This window comes from Argopecten irradians, chromosome 15 (genome assembly GCF_041381155.1).
Source record: "Argopecten irradians isolate NY chromosome 15, Ai_NY, whole genome shotgun sequence".
NCBI lineage: Eukaryota > Metazoa > Mollusca > Bivalvia > Pectinida > Pectinidae > Argopecten > Argopecten irradians.
The window spans coordinates 11,177,407-11,200,670 of NC_091148.1; the positions used below are offsets into that span (position 1 = coordinate 11,177,407).

The 23,264-nt window shown below is 35.8% G+C and overlaps 1 protein-coding gene and 1 long non-coding RNA gene across 14 annotated transcripts in view; one reads left to right on the forward strand and one right to left on the reverse strand.

Moving 5' to 3' along the window:
- Window positions 1–457: 457 nt before the first annotated feature.
- LOC138308550 (uncharacterized) lies at window positions 458–12,472 on the reverse strand. Of its 3 annotated transcripts, none has more exons than XR_011206147.1 (4): window positions 12,252–12,472; window positions 8,177–8,964; window positions 6,990–7,073; window positions 458–2,972 (listed from the first exon to the last, which is right to left on the reverse strand). It is a non-coding gene; the product is annotated as an uncharacterized lncRNA (long non-coding RNA). The 3 variants fall into 3 exon arrangements; XR_011206148.1 differs by having other exon boundaries at window positions 461–2,972; window positions 8,177–8,380; window positions 12,252–12,449; XR_011206146.1 differs by lacking the exon at window positions 12,252–12,472 and having other exon boundaries at window positions 461–2,972; window positions 8,177–11,199.
- Window positions 11,911–23,264, forward strand: part of LOC138308546 (neural cell adhesion molecule 1-A-like) — a 34,609-nt gene continuing 23,255 nt past the window's right edge. For 3 of the 11 annotated variants that reach the window (XR_011206145.1, XM_069249570.1, XM_069249580.1), the window contains exons 1-4: window positions 11,911–12,046; window positions 20,585–20,650; window positions 21,963–22,092; window positions 23,092–23,232. Coding sequence is in view for 10 of the 11 variants with exons in the window: in XM_069249570.1 (XP_069105671.1) it covers window positions 20,585–20,650; window positions 21,963–22,092; window positions 23,092–23,232 (337 nt within the window). In the remaining variant the exon portion in view is untranslated. The other 8 variants (XM_069249574.1, XM_069249573.1, XM_069249577.1 and 5 more) reach the window with 8 other exon arrangements.

Sequence of the window (23,264 nt, forward strand, 5' to 3'; positions counted from 1 at the left end):
ACACATAAATTGCATAAATTATGTGTTTTTGCAAATACTTATAACGCATTCTTTATATTTGCTCGATGGCCCTGCAGGTAGGGCGTTAGAATTGTACCTGCTGCCCCTATTGCATGATCGTAAAAGGCGACTAAATTTAGGATCTTATCTTTTCTCTTCTTCCTAACTGACTTTATCTTTCCTAATGCCTCCCTTGGCACCGCCTCACTTTTGGCCTTGAGTTGAGCGTTCGCCCCTGTGAGGAAGGCTCTGGGTTCTGTCCCCTGGCCGAGACACACCAAAGTCTATTAAAGTGGTAGTTTCTGCTCCTGCTTAGCGTTCAGCATACAGGGAGTGGGACGACTGGTTCGCCCGTTGTCAGTATAATGTGACCGGGTGGGGTGTGTTGCTTGGTGTCTTCGGCGGCATGCTTCAGTGATATAGCACTATAAAAGGGCAACAGTTCCACTATACAAGAAGACACAACACGAACATACCGCAGTCTCCCAGTACACTCATCTCGCACAACATACACGCAACACACCGCATACATGGGAGGCCGTCCTTACATGACCATAGCTGTTAATAGGACGTTAATAAAACAAACAAACAAACAAATTATATTTGCTCGAGCATTTGAATAATTTCCACATGTTTATATTACCTGTGAGAACGTTTGCGATAGCAAGTCCTTTTATGACGTAAAATTTGGACAATCCTTGAACGTTTACATATATATTTATACGAATAACAGTACAGAGAATTACATACAAATCTGTTATAGGCTTAACGGTCTGAAATTCGAGTATTTATGAATATCAGTATCAAAAAAGGATCGGTGGAATCAATATCAAAACAGTTGAAAAGATACGAAACCATTGTTTCAAACAACAGTTACTAGATATTATTACATGTATACTGTAAAACAATATGCTATTGTGCAAAGAACTGTAAATTAAAAAAAATTAGCAACCGATATAAATTAGAGCAATTCGGTGGTTAAGCATCATATGTGCATATTTACATGATTCTTGCTTCAAAGACAGCGCGTAAAACGCTAAAATAAAACTACCGCTAAAATCAATATATTTACAGTATTGATCACACTGCATCTGGAGACTTATTTTTTACGCTATCAAGTTTTCCGTCTTTGTTTTAATGCTAATCACTACTGTTCGGCAGATGTTCCAATGTTCATATAGTTGCTTTGTGATGGCGAGCTAATGGAAGTTGTAATATGGCATACAGAGATAATCAAAATAGATCGGGCCCCTGATAATAATCCGGACAAAAATCGTCCGAAAAAAACACAGTCCGGACGGAAATATATTACCGTAACGCTGTATATTGGCCAAGAACACATAATTATCAATCCGAACACTTCGTAACCCGGACGATTTAGGCTGGAAATGTATCCGGATTATCGTGGATTCACTGGATAATTTTATCCCGATACTTCATCATGATCTATATAATTGGAAAGGTAAATACTCTAATGACCATAACTTTCAATAAAATGTCAATATAATATACCAAACCTAACGTCTTAATAACCACAAATGATCCCCTAAAGCTCATATACACTGCTTTATTATTCTAGAACACCTCTGAAACCACACTACGTAAACCTATATCACGGTAAGGCTTGGTCAAGGCACGATGATGCATAAGGAATTTTTGGAGGACATGAAATGTGTGCAAACCGGCACATTCCCAATTCACGCAGTTTACTTTTTCAGGATAGTTTGACACCTCTAATGTCCAACCAACAATATATTTTTTTATTTTGCATCTGAAATACCGGATCACCTTTTCATCAATTTATTCATGCAAATTGAGCCTTTCGGATTACCCTTGCAGCATCAAACCAGCACATAGCCATTTCACACGGTTCAAACTGTACTTGAAACTGTTTCAGGATAGTTTGACACCTCTTATACACAACTAGCAGTACTTTTCATTTTGTAGCTAAAATCTGGGATCACCATTTCATGACCAAGTCATAATGCTAATTGAGTCTTTCGGATTACACTTGCAGTACCACTAGAATCTTATTTCAATATTGTTAGTCTCTCCTTGTTCGCTTTTGTTTTTTTGTTTGATTAATTAACGTCCTATAAACAGCTATGGTCATGTCAGGGTGGCCTCCCATGTATGCGGTGTGTTGCGTGTATATTGTGCGAGGTGCGTGTTTTGGGAGACTGCGGTATATTCATGTAGTGTCTTCTTGTATAGTGGAACTGTTGCCCTTTTTATAGTGCTATATCACTGAAGCATGCCGCCGAAGACACCAAGCAACAGACCCCACCCGGTCACATTATACTGACAACGGGCGAACCAGTCGTCCCATACTCCCAGAGCCTTCCTCACAGGGGCGAACGCTCAACTCAAGGCCAAAAGTGAGGTGGTGCCAAGGGAGGCATTAGGAAAGATAAAGTCAGTTAGGAAGAAGAGAAAAGATAAGATCCTAAATTTAGTCGCCTTTTACGATCATGCAATAGGGGCAGCAGGTACAATTTTAACGCCCTACCTGCAGCGCATGGACACTTCTGGTATAACACTTGACACTTATGAAGCACATCCACACACTCATAAAACACATCAGTATCCAAGTGAAGCGTAATCTGACATCCCTGAAGCGCCTCCTGACAATCTGATTAAAATACAGATCCTTATTGTCACTACGTTTGATAAGAGGTAACGTAGTGATAATAAGGATCTGTATTTTAATCAGAATGGCCTCCTGACATCCCTGGAGTGCCTTCTGACATCCCTGGAGTGCCTGCTGACATCAGTGAAGCGTTATCAACAGAAATGTCGTCATCATAATACGTTCCTTGTGACTCCTTGACTATTACTTGTGGCATCTGTATGCCTACTAGTTAATTCAATATTATTACAAGACGCATTTTGACCGTTACCAGAAACTGGTTCCCCATTCTGTGACTCTCCATTAGGCATTTGATCAGTAGAATCAGAAGAAAAGGTGGCTTCTACAAAAAAGTCATAAGTTTCATTCATGAATGCACTTATTTTAGTGGTATTCCGGTATTAAACCACCGAATCATGTTTATTTATAATCGCGCTAATAAATTATAATAACAATGAGCCACAAAGCGTGTCATAATACCCCGCGACCCGCAGTTGGAATAAAACCGAAATTTATCAAAGTCAAAGTAACAATTATACAAGTATTACTTTAAATGTATATGCGATTATAGTAAAACTAAAGAACAAAATAACAGCAGGTAACAAAACGAAAATGTAATTCGGTATGTTTGACTAGGTTTACGGTAACAGAAAAAACACCTAAAATGGAAGGTCCGCAATAGCAAAAGGCACAACTAGGGCACTTGTCTGATATATTCAAAAAAGTTCCTGAAGCTGCTTTGAACGGTTTTTGGAGTCCAGAAACATAAGGAAACAGTAATTCGGTATTTTTTACTATGTGTTTTTTCCATGGTAACGGAAAAAATCCAAAGACGGAAGGTCCGCAATCGCAAAAAGAACAACTAGGACACTTGTCAGATTACAGAAAGTTTCAAGGAGCATCGTTGAATGGTTTTTGAGTTATAGCCCTGATCTCGAACGAACAGAACCCAATCTAATATTCCCCAAAAACGCGTTTTGCGGGGGATAATTAAAAGCACACATTTCCGAAACGGTTTATATATTTTTAAGCGGAAATGGAATACTAAAGTGACAATTTTGTCAAGTCGCAAAATTTATACAGCGAATCAAATCTTCACATACATGTAGTAGTTAACATAGGAAGGTAACATGCATTTGTTTGGTGGTTTAACCTCATATTAAAGACAATCGTCGATGATGTATTATGTTATTATTCCTTTTAAGAACCTTTTTAAGTTTTGTTTCTGAAAGAAAATGAGCTTTTAACAGCTTTTTGAAATTTGATAATATACATGATAGTCATTTATCACATTATAAACATTATATAAAGTGGTTGGTGCGACGCGAAGTGTAGCAGTTTCCTGGGGCTATTTACCGGTTTAACTTAAATATGTTACCTGTTAGTTATTAAATGTTGTGCTTTGATTAAATACAAAAGAATGAATGACAATTGAACTCTAATTGAATATTACCTTGTACAACCGTATTTCTCTTACATCCCGAAAACATATAAGCATGTCTTACCGTACATATGGTTCATAATAGTCCAGTTAAGATAGGATGTTAACCCAAAATAATAGCAACAGAATTTTTTCTTTGTTTTTCATACAGATCTGACTTTGTTTTATACAAGGAAAAAAGTCGCCACAAATAAAAAAAAAATGGAGAATTGTTTTTCTTGACCACGAAAAATCAGAAAAATAGGGATATTTGCATAATTTGCCAACTTTGAAGCCAAAAATAAACTTACATGGTTATCTTGAGATACTAGAAAATTACTGTATGGCAAGAACGTTATAAGGACAACACAGATTGCCAAAAACATAAGTTGAAATCAAAACAGGGAAAAAGAATGACAACATGAAAATTGAATAATTATGTCCTTGCAACAGCCAAATGTGCTTTTGTTGGATTGTGAAGATAAAAAAGAGGCCCATAGGGCCTGTATCGCTCACCTGGTTTGTAATGCCAAGTAATGTTCTGAATACAGGTTGACTGTTTCTTTTCTAAAGGAATTTTAATATTTACCTCTAATTCCCCTATTGGGCCCCGCCCCTCCTGCCCCCAGCGGGTCAGAGGCAAAATTTATACAAGTTCTGTTCCCCCTTCTCCCAAGGATGTTTGTGGCCAAATTTGGTTACAATCCATTCAGAACTCTATTACTAGTAGCGATTTAAAGGAAATGTTGACGGACGTCGCGCCATGACATATGCTCACCGGCCCTTCGGGCCAGGTGAGCTAAAAATTGTTATTATCAACAATACCATTGATACTCATTTTGGTGGATTTTTTTTTAAATGGTTGCTCAAAATTGGTCTTTTGGCCTTTTCCAAGGATATTTTGAATTCCAAATTGAATAATATGTCTTTTTTATTCAAGAATTATTCAGTAAGTACCGTCTCAAGTGTTTAGATAGTTATTAATTCAGATTATATGTAGGCTATTCTCATCTAAAAGAGACAACTATAACAAGATATCCCCAAATATAAAAGTCGTGAGGTCGATCAAATCCTCATTTAGTGCCAATTTTAGTAAACTTCTCAATTTGGTTAAGTCCTTAAGTTGAAATATCAAAAAAGTGAATATCTATTTTGTGACTAATCAGATTGCAAAATCCTTTGGCAGATATTACCACCATAATGAAGCGTTTTTTATAAAGTGAGATTGAAGTTTCTTTATGATCAAATATTGGAATACGTCAGTTTTTCATTTTTCCATAATGGAACCGGATAGGGGGTTACATAATTTTCAATGAGATAAAGAAATGAAACACAAGTTCAATTTCAATTTTATAGCTAAACATCATCACAGTTCGGATTGATTTACTAGCAAACTTTTATGACAATCGAATAAAGCATCTTCGAAAAATAAGATTTTTGTATTGAGGATTTATGGACACATGTTTTGGTATTCAGCCAAATTAACGTGATAGGAAGTTTTTTACTACTTAATATATTTATTCCATTTTTACAACAAATGATCAAAATAACAAGAACAAAATATACAGAAATGGATATAACATATTTGGAAATTAACTACCAAAATGGGTGTTTTGCCAAAAATCTAAGCATTAAAGCTCTTCAAATTGGCACTATCAGTCAACTTGACAGGTTAATATTTAGTTTTTTTAGCTAATGTTTTAATGATCAGGCATTAATATCAAAGAATTTAGGATAGAACTATTCCACCCGAGGGTACAGAATTTTGGGTCAGAACCGAGGCTTACCGAGGTTTCTGACCCAAAATTCTGTACCCGAGGGTGGAATAGTTCTATCCTACATAATTTACATTTGAAAGAGTTATTTTCTCACATTGCTTGTCGAGTTACTTGCACGAAAGGTGAGGCAGCCATTTTGTTACAAAATCTTAACTTCTTAAATAATTGATCGATTTTAAAAATAAGAACGCCATTCGAAAGAGCTCATCAAAGTTTGGTTTATATTGATAAATATAAACAAGAAATCTTAGGTAAAACGGTTTGAAATGCAAATTAAACAAATGAAATGGTAAATAAATCCGGCAAATCAATCGAAATAGAAGAAAAATGACGTCAACTTTGGCTGATATGACGTCATTTGATTGTTCGGCAATTGTGACGTCACAGCTATGTAAGATAGATTTATCTTACATAGGCTGTCTTTCATGGGACAACTCTATCTTGCATGGCTAGCTATGTGAAAAAAGGTAATCCTTTCAGGCATAAAACATAAACTAATGTTGTTCAGGGTAAGATTTAAAAAAATGTTTGCATCTAAAAAGAACAAAAATGGTCATGTTAGCTAAATTCAAAAGGTTTGAGCCGTTTTCATCCTTCTTTATTTCTTGGATTGGCTGAAATTATTGTATCATTTCAACTTATTTGAACCTTAAATTTGTTTCACTATATACCCGATTTCATATTTCAAGTATTGCAAAAATAGCAGAAATTGTACTTTAAAAGTGGTCAAAAGTTATTTTTTTATATTTTCTTATTTTTCGGGTGTTGAAAAAACGACTTTCCGAACATATGATTTTTGGCGACTTTTTTCATGGTAAAATACTAAGATCCTCCAACCCAAAAAGCTCAAAACAAATTATGTTGCAATTATTTAGAGTTTAGGCCTCTTTTTTCGTATTTTACTGGACTATAAAAATACATTAAACATTATTATGTCTAGACGTTTAACTATTAGAAAAATAATACACTGAGCTAAAAGGTGTGATAATCTTAGAAGTACGTAAGGGCTTTGTTCTTTTTCTTTTATAATAACTTTGTTCTACAAATTTGTGAACTTAATTTATAAAAGTTTAGTTTTTAATAAATCGTCCAACCTAGTAAATCAATTCCAAATATCAAATGATATAGGTTCTTGATTGATTCAAATATAAAACTCACTTACCGTTGGACCTGACAACCAAAACAATGACGACGATGTCCAACAGAAATAAGATGAATGACAAAATGGCCATCGGTATTAAATGCACTGAAAGCAGAGTAATGTATATTGTTGTATTATGAGATAATTGTTTGGTTTATTTTATTCTATGAAGAAGTTTTCAATCAATGCCTATGTAAAATCTTTTATGACTTTTTCTACCACAATAAGTGTTATTCCAATTTCAAGCAATTTTATAAATGTGCTGGGTATTGGATAAATATATCGATATTCCTCTAGTGGAATAACACCTTCCGGCCTTCTGATTGGTCGAGATTTTAAACTTTGATCCGAACTACTTTTTTCTCATTGTCAAATCACACACCGTTAACGTCATCAATTATCGAATGACGTCATGTTGCTATAATTCGATCGATGCTTGCAGAACAACCTGCTGTTGATACCAGATGTGTGATGGCGTCGGAATCTTTCATGTTTTCTCATTCTATAAACTAACGACTCAAAATTCATAATTGTTTTGCTTAGTGGTCTATCTAGCCGTACGATGACCCTAGGGCTTATTTAGGGAGAATTAACGCACCCAGGCAAGACTTCAGCTTGGTTACAATGGTTTGATGTCACTTTGCCGTAAACGTGTGCAAATATAGTTCAACAATAATTATTTGGGTTATTGGATATGGGAATTATTTAAAGATGCTCCACCGTTAACAGAGCATAAATGACACTTATCATTTGAACAGTAATTGGTGTTTAATTGTGTATATATATGCCTAATTTACACAAACAATAATATTAAATAATTCATTTTGTTTTTGGTGCATGCGCAATCAGTACTTCATTCCATATAGGACATAGTGCCATGGAATTTTTTCGGGATGCAATTAATTATTTTTTATATTTTTATCTTAACGTAAAATTAGAAGCTCAAACTTTTAAATGGTGATAATGGTGTAAAGTAAGTAACTTTTGTAACTGAAGAAAATTACTAAATCGTCTGCTCCTGTTTTTGATAGAGTAAAAATACCATTTGTCAGCGGTGGAGCATCTTTAACACCAATAAATTCCATATCCAACAATCATCGTTGTTAACCTCTATCAGGCGATTCTGTCCACAGGAGAAAAAAATCTACAAAACATGGTTTATCCTACCTACATTTTTTCATGGTATTTGATATCTTACAAACACTCACCTACGTCGCATCTTCGGAAGTCCCATCCTGATATTGTATTAATTGCAATTGTTGTTATCAATATTAATAAAATGAAGATTCGTTTTCTCCTACGATGTCCTTCCAGAAGACTAACCGTGCAGCACTTAAGGTTTGGTGCAACTACTACCAAACCAAATATAATGCTTATCAACGATATCGCAAACGCTACTTTATGCTCCACACCTGAAACAATGATACGTTGCATGTAATTATGAAACTTGTAAAATATATACAAACCTCAAGGGGCCGAGAGGGCCTGTATCACCTGTTTTTTTTTCTAGTAATTATCACAAAAACTCTTACAATTAGAAATTCTGAATCCCAACCATATAACGATACTATAAATACCACATGACAATAAGTACTATCCAATGCATACGTTTCAGAGAAGACTTTGTTTTGTAGGAAAATAGTAGCCTAATTGACCCTTTTGACACCACCCTCCCCTCACGCCTTCGAGGTCAGTCCCATCATTTGTACAATTTGAATACCCGCCCTATAAGAATGCTACATATGCTTTATGAGTCATATATCATGCCGAGTTCAAGAGTTGTTTAAAGTTATTTATATGGAAATAGCAAAAACTGGATCCTTTTTCGCCCCAGAGGGGTCAGCCCGACTATTTGTACAATTACCAGTCAGTACTCCATAAGAATGCTACCGGTCAAATTTTATTAAATTCAGCGATTATGGAGAAGAAGTGGACTGTTGAGGAACGGACGCCGAGGTATTACATAACCTCGCATTGGTCCTTCGGACCAGATGACCTAAAAATTTAAAAAAAAGTACAATTATCAAAATAAATCCAAAAAGGTTAGGGTAGATATAACGACAGTTTCTGTCATATATATGTCACTATATACTTGGTATTTAAAAATTTGGGGAAAAACTATGTCCGGGGAACCACAAATTCAATGTTATAAAGGTGGTAATTTCATTGCAAAACATTCACAGTAAATGCTTGACAACTTGCACAAAGAAGTGTTGTATTTAGACGAAATATCATAATATAATTGCATTGTGTTTGTTTTCTGTTATTTGCCATCGTAACTGAAACAGTGAAATATATCTTGCAGAACATGTCAAAAACATGTCAATGTCTGGAGATATTACACACGAATAGTTATCAGAACTATTTGAAAATGTTACTTAAAATTGCCACAATAAGTTATTAGTGTGTTTGAGATCTTTAACAATCTTTAAAGAGCAATCGGATAGCAGATACGTTGGCTTGCAATAATCGCGACCCAGAGTAGGTGGAGGGCTTATGGGCTTAAGTCATATGGGATGTACACTAACTGTCGATAGCATTATGTCGGACATTGATACAAATAATACTATTTAAAAAATAATAAATAATAAAGTCAAAACATAAATACATACTACTGGCATCATTTTAAATACGTCTACTTTATTAAAAAGAAACATAATTTTCCTCTTCCGTCGTCTGCTACCATCTGATTTGAAAAGTTTGAAAGTTCTTTCCTTAATGGAATTTTCCTATGTGAATTTCAAAATAGCGGTTGACCATCATTACATGTAACAAAACTGTCCACCCCTCTTCCCAACACCGGTCCTCCCCAACCAATGCCTGTCGCCGAAACAAATCCCTCGCCACCTTCCGAGAGAACATTCACGTCTGGTATCTCAGTTTTAAAAGTTAGGAAAAAAAGTGTAGATTGGATAACACAACTACCCCGCTCTAAGGTTAAGCCATCGTGCCAAATGGACACTTATATTGCAGGTTTTCTTTTATTCGCCCTGAAATATGACGGATCCCATTATGAACCTGATACTTTGACTGCTTTCATCGCGGTATTGACCGCCATTAACGCGAAATAAATCAAATATGTTTAAAGTCATGAAGGAAACAACTCAAATGGAGCATACAATTTCAAGTAACCGTTGACAGCTAGTGCTCAGCTGATTCCGGGAAATGGACCTAATGACCTGAAAATGCAATCTGATTAAAATACAGATCCTTATAACCACTCCGTTATATAAAGGACCGACAATATCCCATAGGAGGTCACGTCCAGATGACCTTTATACCACGTGGTCTTCATATAGGATACATTTTCTACACCTGTCACATCCATTGAAAACGATATTTCGTCCCAGTATAGATAAACAATTAGCTATATTGTGCTCTTTGGGCGAGATGACTACGTAAACCAAAATAATTCTGACAGTTTTTTTCAAACTATAGCGGCCCTGAAATTCACTGTCAAAATTTTGCAAGTAGCAATTTGATTGGCCATTTCCAAAGGTCACCTGGACATGACCCCTAATGGGATTTTCTCAGATCCTCTTATCAAACGTAGTGATAATAAGGATCTGTATTTTAATCCGATCGCTGAAAATGAAAATAGGCACCAAACGATGAGGTAGTGAATATATTTTTTTTTCATTTCAATTACAAAAAAAGAAATATTATGAATGTGATTAAAGCAAAATATTTACATTTTCGTTTTCACTTTCCTATATAACCTTACTAACCGGGCAATCGTTTACACTTGCGTAAACGCAGAGGGGCTGCTGCGCAAGAACACAAACCAAAACACTGACTTCCGCCCTTATGTGAATGCGCATCCGGTTAGGCTAAAATATATGCCATTACAAGGGTCGATATCAGCATCAGTTTGAATGCAATGGGAAGCATTGTGTTAATATTAAAAAATAAAAAAATAAAACATATGGAATAAATGGATTAAAAACGATAAAGTTATTGTGGAACTATATTTTATTTATTCCCGGAACTTGACACATGTTCCCGCCAAATTGGAGTCAACTGTTTCGCGATTCCATCAATTACTCAGCTGTTCCATCAATCGTTTAACGTTGAAAAAACGACCGGAACACTAAATTTAAATGAAATGGTCGGTCGAAATGTGAATATAAGGAATGTTTTTAATATGTTGTTGTTTACTGGTGTGTAAACTGCATTTTTTGTACAGATATTTCAACATGACGTCATTTAAAATATATGTACAAAAATGCAGTTTACACACCAGTAAACAACAAAAAATAAAAAGCATTCCTTAAATCACCCACATGTGTTGAACTGGCATGTCAGATCGCCCTCTTTTCTTGCGCGGAACAAAATATTACTTGTGTGCTTCGCATACATGTGAGCAGATTTCCTTACCTATATAATGATAAAATAGTATCAATTTATTCTGTGAGGCAATTTATCGTACATAGAGAGTTTTTTTCTTTAGCAATTGATTCATTAATGGTATGTGATTTTTAATGCGGTAAACCAATATGTATCAAATACCTACGGGTACAGTACAACCTCGTGGCGTCACTACTATTATCTCGGTAAAATTCTAACGTGGTTTTCAGAAACTACAAAAACAAGATGTAGGTTGTTTTTATTTCTATATAGAATATTAACAACGGGAGATTTGTTAAAAATATTTAAAAAATTTCCTATATTGAGAATTGACTTGTAATTGTGGTTTGTATTTTAGTATTTAATGCACCTGCATTTGAACAATTTAATCCTTTTTTCTGATGTTTCACAATCATTAAAGACCGAATGATAGACATACATTTAATCTTGTGCACACCTGCAATTCTTTTAATTCCTATGAACATGCATCGTACATGTACGCATCGTGTGTAGACCCTATCCGATCTGATGAAAGGATTACAGTTCAGGAAATACCCTTTACTACTTATAAATAGAATAGAGTCATGGCTAAATTTAGACACATTGACCCAGTATAATTTAGCAAACGTTACGCACGTTTCGATTTGACATTTCAGTGCCAAAACGTGGGATGTTTCACGTGGATTATTAAACTTGTGTGAGATATTCTTCAAATTCCGTCAACATCACCGGTAAGTACATTTCATTTTACAGTAATTATGTTGTCATCTTTATTCAATAATATTTGTTTAAATTGTAGTGACTTTATTTGTATCAATGTCTGACATAATGCTATCGACAGTTAGTGTATATCCCATATGACTTAAGCCCATACGACCTCCACCTTCTCTGGGTCGCGAGTTTGAATTCCATGTGGTGCTGTTACAAGGTACTGACCGTCTGTCGGTGTTTTTTCTCCGGGTACTCCGGCTCTCCTCCATTAATTAATCTGGCACGCCCTTACGTGACTCTGGCTGTTAATAGGACGTTTAACTTACAACCCTACCAAATGAGATAACAAAAATCTCATTATGATTCATCAAGCTAGCCACATGATCAATATCCTGGTAGCACCCACATAGGTTACTATATATATCATTACATCCTGGAATAGCTAACCTTTGAACCATACCCGTTTATATATTTAAATAGATATACCGTATTTGGGAATACCAAAGCTATACTTAGCTTGTACTGTAAACACATACTATGAATTAACGCATACAGTCGTGTACATGTTTTATTCTGGAACCATTCACCTATTCTCTGTAGGTTTAAAAATAACCTTGACACTGCGATATTACACATCAAGGTAAGTATGTATACCTCCTTTTGAAATATAGGCTGACTTAATCAAACTATTTTACCTATCTTTATAATTTTGAGGGTGACATGATATATTACATGAGTGGAGTATAGATTCTAGTTCACGGTTACGTTAACTGTGTGTATTGGTAACAACCTTCTCTTCCCTTCAATGACGCGTTCTTGTTACACAACGTAGATTGAAAGAAAACAACACGACATTGACACAGCGATATACACATTAAGGTAAGTGTACCTCCTTTTGAGATATAGTCTGACTTGATTAAACTGTTTTCATACCATTGCTAATTTTGAGAGTGACGTGATATATTACATGAATGGAATATAGACTCTAGCTTACTGTACCGTTATCCACGTGTATTGGTAAGGCATAGACTAACATTATCACAGTGTTAAAATAAAATGACCGTAACGTGATGGGTTTAGCCTGATGTAGCGTTTAGCCTTGATACAAGTTAAACAACTTATTAAAGGTAAATCAACACGCAACACACCGCATACATGGGAGGCCGTCCTTACATGACCATAGCTGTTAATAGGACGTTAATTAAACAAACAAACAAATCATTGGCTTAGGTTTTTTTCATCGTCGTTTAGTCTTCGTAACGGAGACGTTCTAACGTAGTTTCGACACACGTCTCACCGGTACAGGATACATTTCATTCTTCTTCGGTAGACAATGTTGCACGACGCGAGTCAGTAAAACAATAAAATGACAGAATAGATCCAATAGACCCAATCAAAGCATACATTTATACACGTTATGTGTATAATAGGCCTAATGACTTTGGACTAAACCCCGCACCCTCCCCCCCAAAATTTCAACACACATGAACGACTTTATTGAACTTAGTTGTCGTTCAACGCACATCTATTGTTTGTTTGATGAAATTTATACGGACGGCTTCTCAATTCATACACGCATTACACCTATTATGTTGTATTTTATGATTAAAGAGCGATGAGTAACCGGTGTTAAATACCACTCCCTGTAATTTGTACCTATATTTATACATATCTTAAACAGATTTTCTATATCATATACTAAATACAATACAAGAGGCTGTCCAAATGAAGACTATGTCACTATTTTGTACATGCTGTTCCGCATGTGCAGAAAAAAACAATAACTGCTACGGACATGATGGGCTCTTTCAGCTTGCTACATTACGATTGTCAAAGTCAGAAACCAAATGTTTAAAAATGGATGTAACAGTAACATTTATAATACACACATATACATTATGATTACATTGAATTTTGCTATATCTGAAAATCGCCCAAAGCAACTTCGGTAAACGTATCATTAAATGATGAAGTTGATATGTTCATAAGGGCGCAGTCCTTCGTGCCCTATCACTTCTAAGGTAACACAAACATGAAAGTGTTAAAAAAAACAATCTTCAAAATTCAATCCTACAATGTACATACTATTGAATATATCATCTGTATATGTACATATATAAATTTGTCTATTCATTTTTTAACATATGTATTTTGACAATGCAATGTGACAAGGATCTTTTTCATGCATACATATATATATCTAAATATACACCCGAAACTGCATGGAGATACCAAACACTAAATTTAGGATATCTATATATACATTTACTATAATAGCTCAACAACATCGACTGGAACGAGACACGTAGGTTGAAGGCAACATACTGAATTTGATGATTCAATAGACACACGGAGATTATTGAATTTGTGTGGGACATTCTTCACATTATTTTACCATCACAGGTAAGCATATTTCATTTGAAAGTAGTATTGTTAGCGTATCTCTCTTTTGACATATAGTCTGAATTCCCCAAAATTTATAGATTCCCATTGGTGTCATGACATAGGGATTGAATGCATTTTTCTGATTTTCATAGCGGCCATGAATAGCAGAAGCTATCTACATATCCCGTGGAGCGCGTTAGCTATAATATTTGAATTGGAACAATTTCTGAAAATAACAAGAAGCCCATGGGCATTAACGGTCACCTGAGTTCGGATCGACAATGAAACAAAGACATATAACCCTACATATTGGCCCATTAGGCCCTTGAAGTCAGTCAGTGATTTTATAAATTTGACTTTTTAATCTATGAAGATTATTTGGTTCCATCACATCGGTTAATTCAGAAGAACATTTTTTGAAATTTTAACCATTTTGACCCCTTTTGGCCCCGCCCCTCTGGCCCCTGCGCGTCGACCAGGACCTATATGGATATGACGTTAGAATTCTATTTCAGGTTATTAATTCTAATCCAGTTTGACTAATTTCCTACGAAAACCATGCAAACTATGTTCATAAATGTGTTTTTCTTATATAAACTATAGTAAACTTGACCCCCTCCCCAGGGTCATATAATTCACAATTTAATAAGGGACCTTAAGACCTTTCTATCTATGAAGAGTATTTGATTCTGTCAGTTCCAGAATTTCAGAAGTAAATTTTTGAAGTTTTAGCTAATTTGACCCCTTTTGGCCTCGCCCCTAAAAACCTGGGGGTCAGTCATGGAAAATTTGTTAATAGGCTTCAATGGTCATTTCATAGGGATAATTCTGACAACGTTTGACTATTTTCCTATTACAAATGACCAAATAATGCTCAAAAATGTGTTTGTTATACAACTATAATAAACTTAACCCCCTCCCCAGGGGGAAACCGAGACCCCATGGTCATATAATTCATAATTTTCGTAGAGGGCCTTGACACCTTTCTATCCATTTGAGTATTTGAGTCTACCACATCTGTGAGTGGAGAGGAAGATTTCTGAAATTAAAGTGAATTTTACCCCTTTTGCCCCCCCTCCACAGTCCCCTGTGGGGTGGTGGTCAAATAAATCAAAATTTTGATTGGCCTTATGCTTCAGAAGGTTTGTGCAAAATTTCATTAAAATTGCTTCAGCGGTTTTGGAGAAGCCGAAAATGTAAATTGTTTATCGTCGCACGATGGACGACGACGGACAAAAGGCGATTAGAATAGGTCACCATGGTATCAGATGACCTAAAAATGAAAAAAAGATTATTATATTAGATCTATATTTAAAATTATGACACCCATATACGACGAGAAACAAGATTAACGGAATATCTGGATGACAAAGTCATTCCACAACGTCGTGTTTTCAAGCTTCTGCCTTCCGGTCGATTTTTTTTATTCCCCGCCCAACGAAGTTGGCGGGGGATATACAAATGGGTTCCGTCCGTCCGTACGAATGGTTTCCGGAGCATAACTCTAAAACCAGTAGAGATATTTCCACGAAACTTCACACACACATTGGTCTTATGGTCTAGTAGTGCCTTTTGGTTTTTTCCGTAACCATGGAAACATTGCTGAAAATATCATATTTTTGTGCCAGGTTCGTTTCCGGAGCATAACTCTAAAACCAGAAGAGATATTTCCACGAAACGTCATAGACACATTGGTCTTATGGTCTAGTAGTGCCTTTTGTTATTTTAAGGTTTTCTCTTTTTTTCTGTAACCATGGAAACATTGCTGAAAATGGCAGATTTTTGTGTAAGAATCGTTTCCGGAGCACAACTCTAAAACCAGCAGAGATATTTCCATGAAACTTATTAGACACATTGTTCTTATGGTCTAGTAGAGCCTTTTGCTATTTTTAGGTTTTCATTTTTTTCCATAACCATGGAAACATTGCTGAAAATATCATATTTTTGTAGCAGGTTCATTTCCGGAGCATAACTCTAAAACCAGCAGAGATATTTCCATGAAACTTCATAGACACATGCTTTTTATGGTCTAGTAGTACCTTTTGCTATTTTTCATTTTTTGCACTTTTTCCGTTACCATGGAAACATTGCTGAAAATATCATGATAAATGGTAAATGTTACTTTGCAAAACTCCACCCATCTTTGTGTATATAGTCGAATATAAATGTTAAGGCTGTATACCTGATTCAACAATTGCAGCCCCGCTCTACTTGAATTATACTCCATCATTCTTTAGCTCAACTTCCTTTTTCCTGTTTTTGTTCATACACATAATTCTCCACAATCAAACTTTCTTCAGCTTTGATATCTCCATTGGCGGGGGATCTGAATGACTATGTCCTTGTTTTTTTTTTTTTTTTTTTTTTTTTTTTTTTTGCAAATTACAAATGATAAACCTTTGTTGATTCTATATCAAGAAACAAAACATTAAATATTATACATTAAAATATTGTGGGGGACTTTGTTTTGATATGAAACTGGTGTGATGTTTAAAATCAGCCGATTGATGCACGAGAAACGTTATATTCATATTGTATTCATAGTGTTTTCATAGGCAAGTGTTTGTTTTCGTCATTGGTTGATTCATATAGTGACGAAACACTCAGAATGTAAATATGTGTAATATGAATGGAGTTTAGGCAGTCTTGCCTATTGTATGTTAACTATGGACATTGATAACATGTAACAGGGTTATATTTTGTAATTGTTTAAATAAGTCATAAAATGTTATATTTTAAGGTGTGTGTATCTTTAAAGTAGTAGAGATTTGTATGGATTGTGCGCCTTTAATGGTCTTGAACATAGGTATGAGAGGAATGTGAGTAGGTGTGTCCGGTGACTTGAGACGGACATGACCATTGGACAGTTTAAACTTATGTTGCATGCTTTTAATCTTCTTTTGAATTTCTACCAATCCTATTCTGGCGCCTGAGCACCACACTTATTCCGGCAGAGTATATTCAGGGAAATTAAGAAGATCTGAATCGTTGGTGTGTAAGTTATGTAATGTTAGTGAACTGTGTTGGTTGTACATGGTGACTTATGGTTAGATAGGTTGACTTACAACCTTTACTACTATTGTGTATTGATACTGTAATCTCTATTGAAGCTCTGGGTTCTGTCCCCTGGCCGAGACACACCAAAGTCTATCAAAGTGGTAGTTTCTGCTCCTGCTTAGCGTTCAACATACAGGGAGTGGGACGACTGGTTCGCCCGTTGTCAGTATAATGTGACCGGGTGGTGTGTGTTGCTTGGTGTCTTCGGCGGCATGCTTCAGTGATATAGCACTATAAAAAGGGCAACAGTTCCACTATACAAGAAGATACAACACGAACATACCGCAGTCTCCCAGCACACTCACCTCGCACAACATACACGCAACACACCGCATACATGGGAGGCCGTCCTTACATGACCATAGCCGTTAATAGGACGTTAATAAATCAAACAAAGTTAACCTATTACAATGATGTGACTTTAGGTTACTTCAATCTAAACGTAAACTATAGGTTGTGAAAAGAAATTCACAATCACGACAATTAGCGCGAGCTTTTGATTTGTATCATGTCTAGACTACTAGGGCCATAAGATCAAGTAGATATTCGAAAATATATTATCTCACAACAAAGGCTTCTTTATAATAATTTCAACTCGCTTCAAAGACTTTAACGATCTCGGTTGTTGTTCAACGCACACCTATATCATGGTATTACACTGTATTATGATAGTTATTTCAGTTCGATGAGTCACCCGTCGTTTTTTAAATATCTGTACCTCTTTTGTATATAAAATATACTTAATACAATTTCTAGCCGTACGAGTATCTCCCATCGAGCTGGATTGTCTGAACTCTAGAAGACTTATCAATACCATTATACAATTTTTATATAAATTGGTCAATTATTTCATGTTTTCTTCAAAACAACCTAACAAGTTTGGGATTAAACGGCCGCAGCCTATTTTGATATTTAATAACCATGCACAGTGTTGACAGCTAATGTCTCTGTTTTTTGTCAGCTCGCAATATTGGGGTACAATTCTGATTTAACACCTTTTTGAAGAATGACGAGTTTCTTGTAATTTTGTATACATTTCCTTTTTTGGCGATTACGTTATACGGAATTATAATGTAGAGTACGTCTGCAGTTGATGAGAAACGCTTGTTTCCATGCTTTATTTTGTGCTGTCGCTGATCTTTCCTATTGTTTTTATAAAAAGAGATCCCAGAGGGATCTTGGTGCCCACCTAAGAACGATCTTTGTCTGACAAAGGAAAGAGGGATCTTTTCTCTGTTTTTCAAGCTTTAACTACATATTACTACACATGAAATTTGAGAAAGATCCTTTGACTACTCTGAGATATATAACAGTAACAAACTTCAATTATCAAAACCCAAGTGGCTGCCTCTCGGCCATTTTGTTCACCGATCGGTCCTAAAATGCAATATGCACAACTAGACCCCTAGGAGAACCTGCACATACAATTTGAGACATTCTTAGACATAGCGGAACAAAACTTCAATTGTCAAAATCCAAAATGCAATATGCATAACCAGGGACCTAGGGAAACCTGCACATGAAATTTGAAAAAGATCCCTTCCGTACTTTCTAAGAAATAGTGGTAACAAACTTCAACTATCAAAATCAAAGATGGCCTTCTGTCGGCCATCTTGTTCACCGATCGGTCCGAAAATGCAATATACACAACTAGACTCCTAGGGGAACCTGCACACGAATTTGACAGATCCTTTGAGTACTTGTTGAGAAATAGAGTAACAAACTTTAACTTTCAAATTCCAAGATGGCGGCCTGTCGGCCATCTTGTTCATCAATCGGTCCGAAAATGCAATATGCACAACTAGGCCCCTAGGGGAACCTGCACATGTAATCTGAGACAGATCCCTTCAGTACTTTCTGAGAAATATCTGTAACAAACTTAAATTGTCAAAATCCAAGATGGCGACCTATCGGTCATCTTGTTCATCGATCATTCCCAAAATGCAATATGCACAACTAGGGCCCTAGGCAAACCTGCACATGAAATTAAAAAAAAAATTTTTTGGTTCTTTCTGAGAAATAGCGGTAACAAACTTTTACTATCCAAATCTCAGATGGCGGCCTGTCGGCCATCTTGTTCATCAATCGGTCCCAAAATGCAAGCGGTAAAAAACTTCAATTATCACAATCGAAGATGGCGGCTATCTTGTTAACCGATCACAATCTGATTAAAATACAGATCCTTATTATTACTACGTTTGATAAGAGGATCTGAGAAAATCCCATTTGGGGTCATGTCCAGGTGACCTTTGAAAATAGCCAATCAAATTGCTACTTGCAAAATTTTGACAGTGAATTTCAATGGACGAAATAGTTTCAAAAACTGTCAGAATTATTTTGGTTTACGTAGTCATCACGCCCAAAAGAGCACAACAAAGCTGATTGTATATGTATACTGGGACGAAATATCGTTTTCAATTGATGTAACAAGAAAATGGATTGGGTATGAATACCACGTGTTATAAAAGTCATCTGGACGTGACCCCCTATCTTATTTTGTCAGATCCTATATTTAACGGAGTGATTATAAGGATCTGTATTTTAATCAGAATGAGATCAGTCCCATAATGCAATATGCACAACTTATAAGGACAAGGAGAAACCTGAACATGTACATGAAATTTGAGACAGATCCCTTCAGTACTTTCTGAGAAATAGCGGTAACAAACTTCAATTATTAAAATCCAAGATGGCAGCCATGTCCTGTCGGCCATGTTGTTCACCGATCGGTCCGAAAATGCTTTACGTACAACTAGACCTCTAGGGGAACCTGCACATGGAATTTGAGCCATGTTGTTTACATATCGGTCTGAAAATGCAATATGCACAACTAGGACCCTGGGGGAACTTGCACGTGGAATGTGAGACAGATCCCTTCAACGCATTCTGAAAAATAGTGGTAACAAGAATTGTTACCAGACGGACAGAACGACGGACGGACCACGGACGAAAGGCGATTTGAATAGCCCGCCATCTGATGATGTTGTGCTTGTACAAACTGTGTCCGCTAGATTTTATGGTCCTTGTACAAAAGCTGTGGCAGTGGATGCGTTAGATTTAATGGATAGCGTGATCACCAAAAACATTACTATCGGGTTTTTTTTGTTATTCTCAAGATGATGTCCACAAAGATGCTTAGATTGGCCTTCCTTGCGCTTGGATGCATTACAGTGATTACAACAGTACGTATACATTCTCCGAATCAAACATAGAAAAGATTTATAAGTGACATTGTAATATAAAATTTATTAAACAAATTTAAGTATTTTATATGCCATGAAAGTTTAAATTCCATATAACATAGTACTTAGCATATAACTAGTATTTAGGATATGTATACATAGTATTTTTTGTATACATAGACAGAGTAATTCATTTACGTTTTATATAATATATTCAAAAATGACGAAATCGGGCTCGAATCTCATTCATACCAACTCTGTACTAACAGTCCGCCACACATGACTGGGCGTAATCTCGTTCAACCAGACTGGCTGTCCATGTTATGCCAGACAGGGAATGCGTAGTATCAAGTGTCTGGCTCAACGAGACTAGGCTCAGCGAAAAGTATAGTACATGTAATCAAGGGACAAAAAAACTCTACAACTAAATTCACTCACTATGGGTGCGTTCGATTTACACTACACATTAGTCTCTATATAGTTAACATGAATTCGTACTAAATGAAAATAATTGTTGGAAATAAAACGATTTTCTACCAATTATGGTTTAAAAAGGGAATTTCAATTATACAAGACCTGTTAAAAAGTGTTTCTCCATGTTCATTCCTTACATCTGAATCATTTTGTAATATTTATGGTGTAATAAATAATTATCATCAATATCATGGACTGATATACAGTATTAAAAAGTATCTGAATAATGTAAATTTACCAAATGAAAAATTAGTTTATCCAATTATTCCTTTTAGTCTTGAAATTATACTGGAAAACATTTGTGGAGTCCGAGATTTTTATAGAGCACTTGTCAAAAACAATACTATAATAACTGGTCAAGCTAAATGGGGAACCTCTTTTGACTACGATCAAGAAACATGGAAAGATATATACAATATATCCCTTATCTCTACCAATAATACTAAACTTCACTGACTTCAGTTCCGAATTTCCAACTACATACTAACAAATAACACTTATCTTTGTAAAATTGGTCTCTCTAATAATCCTCACTATTTGTTATGTGCTTTAGAAAGGGAGACAACCACTCATCTATTTTGGGAATGCTCTGAAGTTCAGAACTTTTTAGCGAATTTTCAGTCTTTTAGATATTCTGTTTATACCATCTCTATCAAAAAACTCAAACCATGTAATAATACTGTTGAATGAAAGAACGACAGACAGAGTGAAAGATGTGCATGGAAGATAACTATATTAGTATTTCATGATTATTTGATTAATGTAAAATTGACATTGTTTGACAAAAAAAAATTATAAAAAAAAAAAAAAAAATCATAAAGATGTTTCTATCTTTTAGCAGTTGGACATACGGCATCCCGGATTTGACTGTCAAGGGAAAGTTGGGAATGGAACTGTGCTTCACCATATTTACTTTCCCAACGGAAGTTCGGAATATTACTGTTGTTATCCAGTCGTCTGTAACGGAGGTAAACATTTCTTATCCTTTTTTTTATTTCAATGGCGTATAAATGGTAATTTTCGTCAAAACACGAATGTGATCACATTTTTTTATGTGTGACATAAGTAATATTAATGCACACTGATCATGACTTATACACAATTTTTAGCTCACCTGGCCCGAAAGGCCGGTGAGTTTATGTCATGGCGTGGCGTCCGTACGTCCGTCAACACTTCATTTAAATTGCTACTTGTCATTGAGTTATGCATGGATTGTAACCAGAAACATCCTTGGGGGAAGGGATATAAAGTTTTTGTATAGATTTCGGCTCTCATACACCGATGGTTTGTTTATTTGATTATTTTAACGTCATATTAACGACCAGGGTCATGTAAGGACGGCCTCCCATGTATGCAGTGTGTAGCGTTTGTGATTGTTTGTTTGATTAATTAACGTCCTATTAACAGCTATGGTCATGTAAGGACGGCCTCCCATGTATGCGGCGTGTTGCATGTATTTTGTGCGAGGTGCGTGTTTTGGAAGCTGCGGTATGTTCGTGTTGTGTCTTCTTGTATAGTGGAACTGTTGCCCTTTTTATAGTGCTATATCACTGAAGCATGCCGCCGAAGGTATGTTCGTGTTGTGTCTTCGGGTATAATAGTGTTACCCTTTATATACTGCTATTGATCAGACGTTGATCAATCAAGCAAACAAACAGACACAAATAATTTACGGACAGCCTACCATGTGTGCAATGTGTTGCAGTGTATTTGGTTTGGTTTGATTGATCTATAAACAGCCAGAGTATCCTATTTATGCATTATGTTGTGGTGTTTTGATATCTCTATTTTCTGGGAGGCTGCGGTATAATTGTGTTGTGTCTCCTTGTAAAAGTGGTATATTTGTGAATGTCTATATGTTTAGGTAGACTGCGATATTTTATTGTTCTGTCTTCTTTTAAAGTGAAACTGTGATCATAGGTAGGATCATGACAGTACAAATCATTTTTACTTCGTATATATTTCAGGGGATATTGATTTCTGCTCCAAGGATCTTGGGAGTGACCAATGCATTCCATGTGCAGGACCACATTGTAACTACGAAATTATTTCTTCGCAGCTGGTAGTTAAAAAAGATGGTGAATTCTGCATCGAAAAATGTATTTACGGTAAGTTATTCTTCTGAAAAATGAGTACGGTG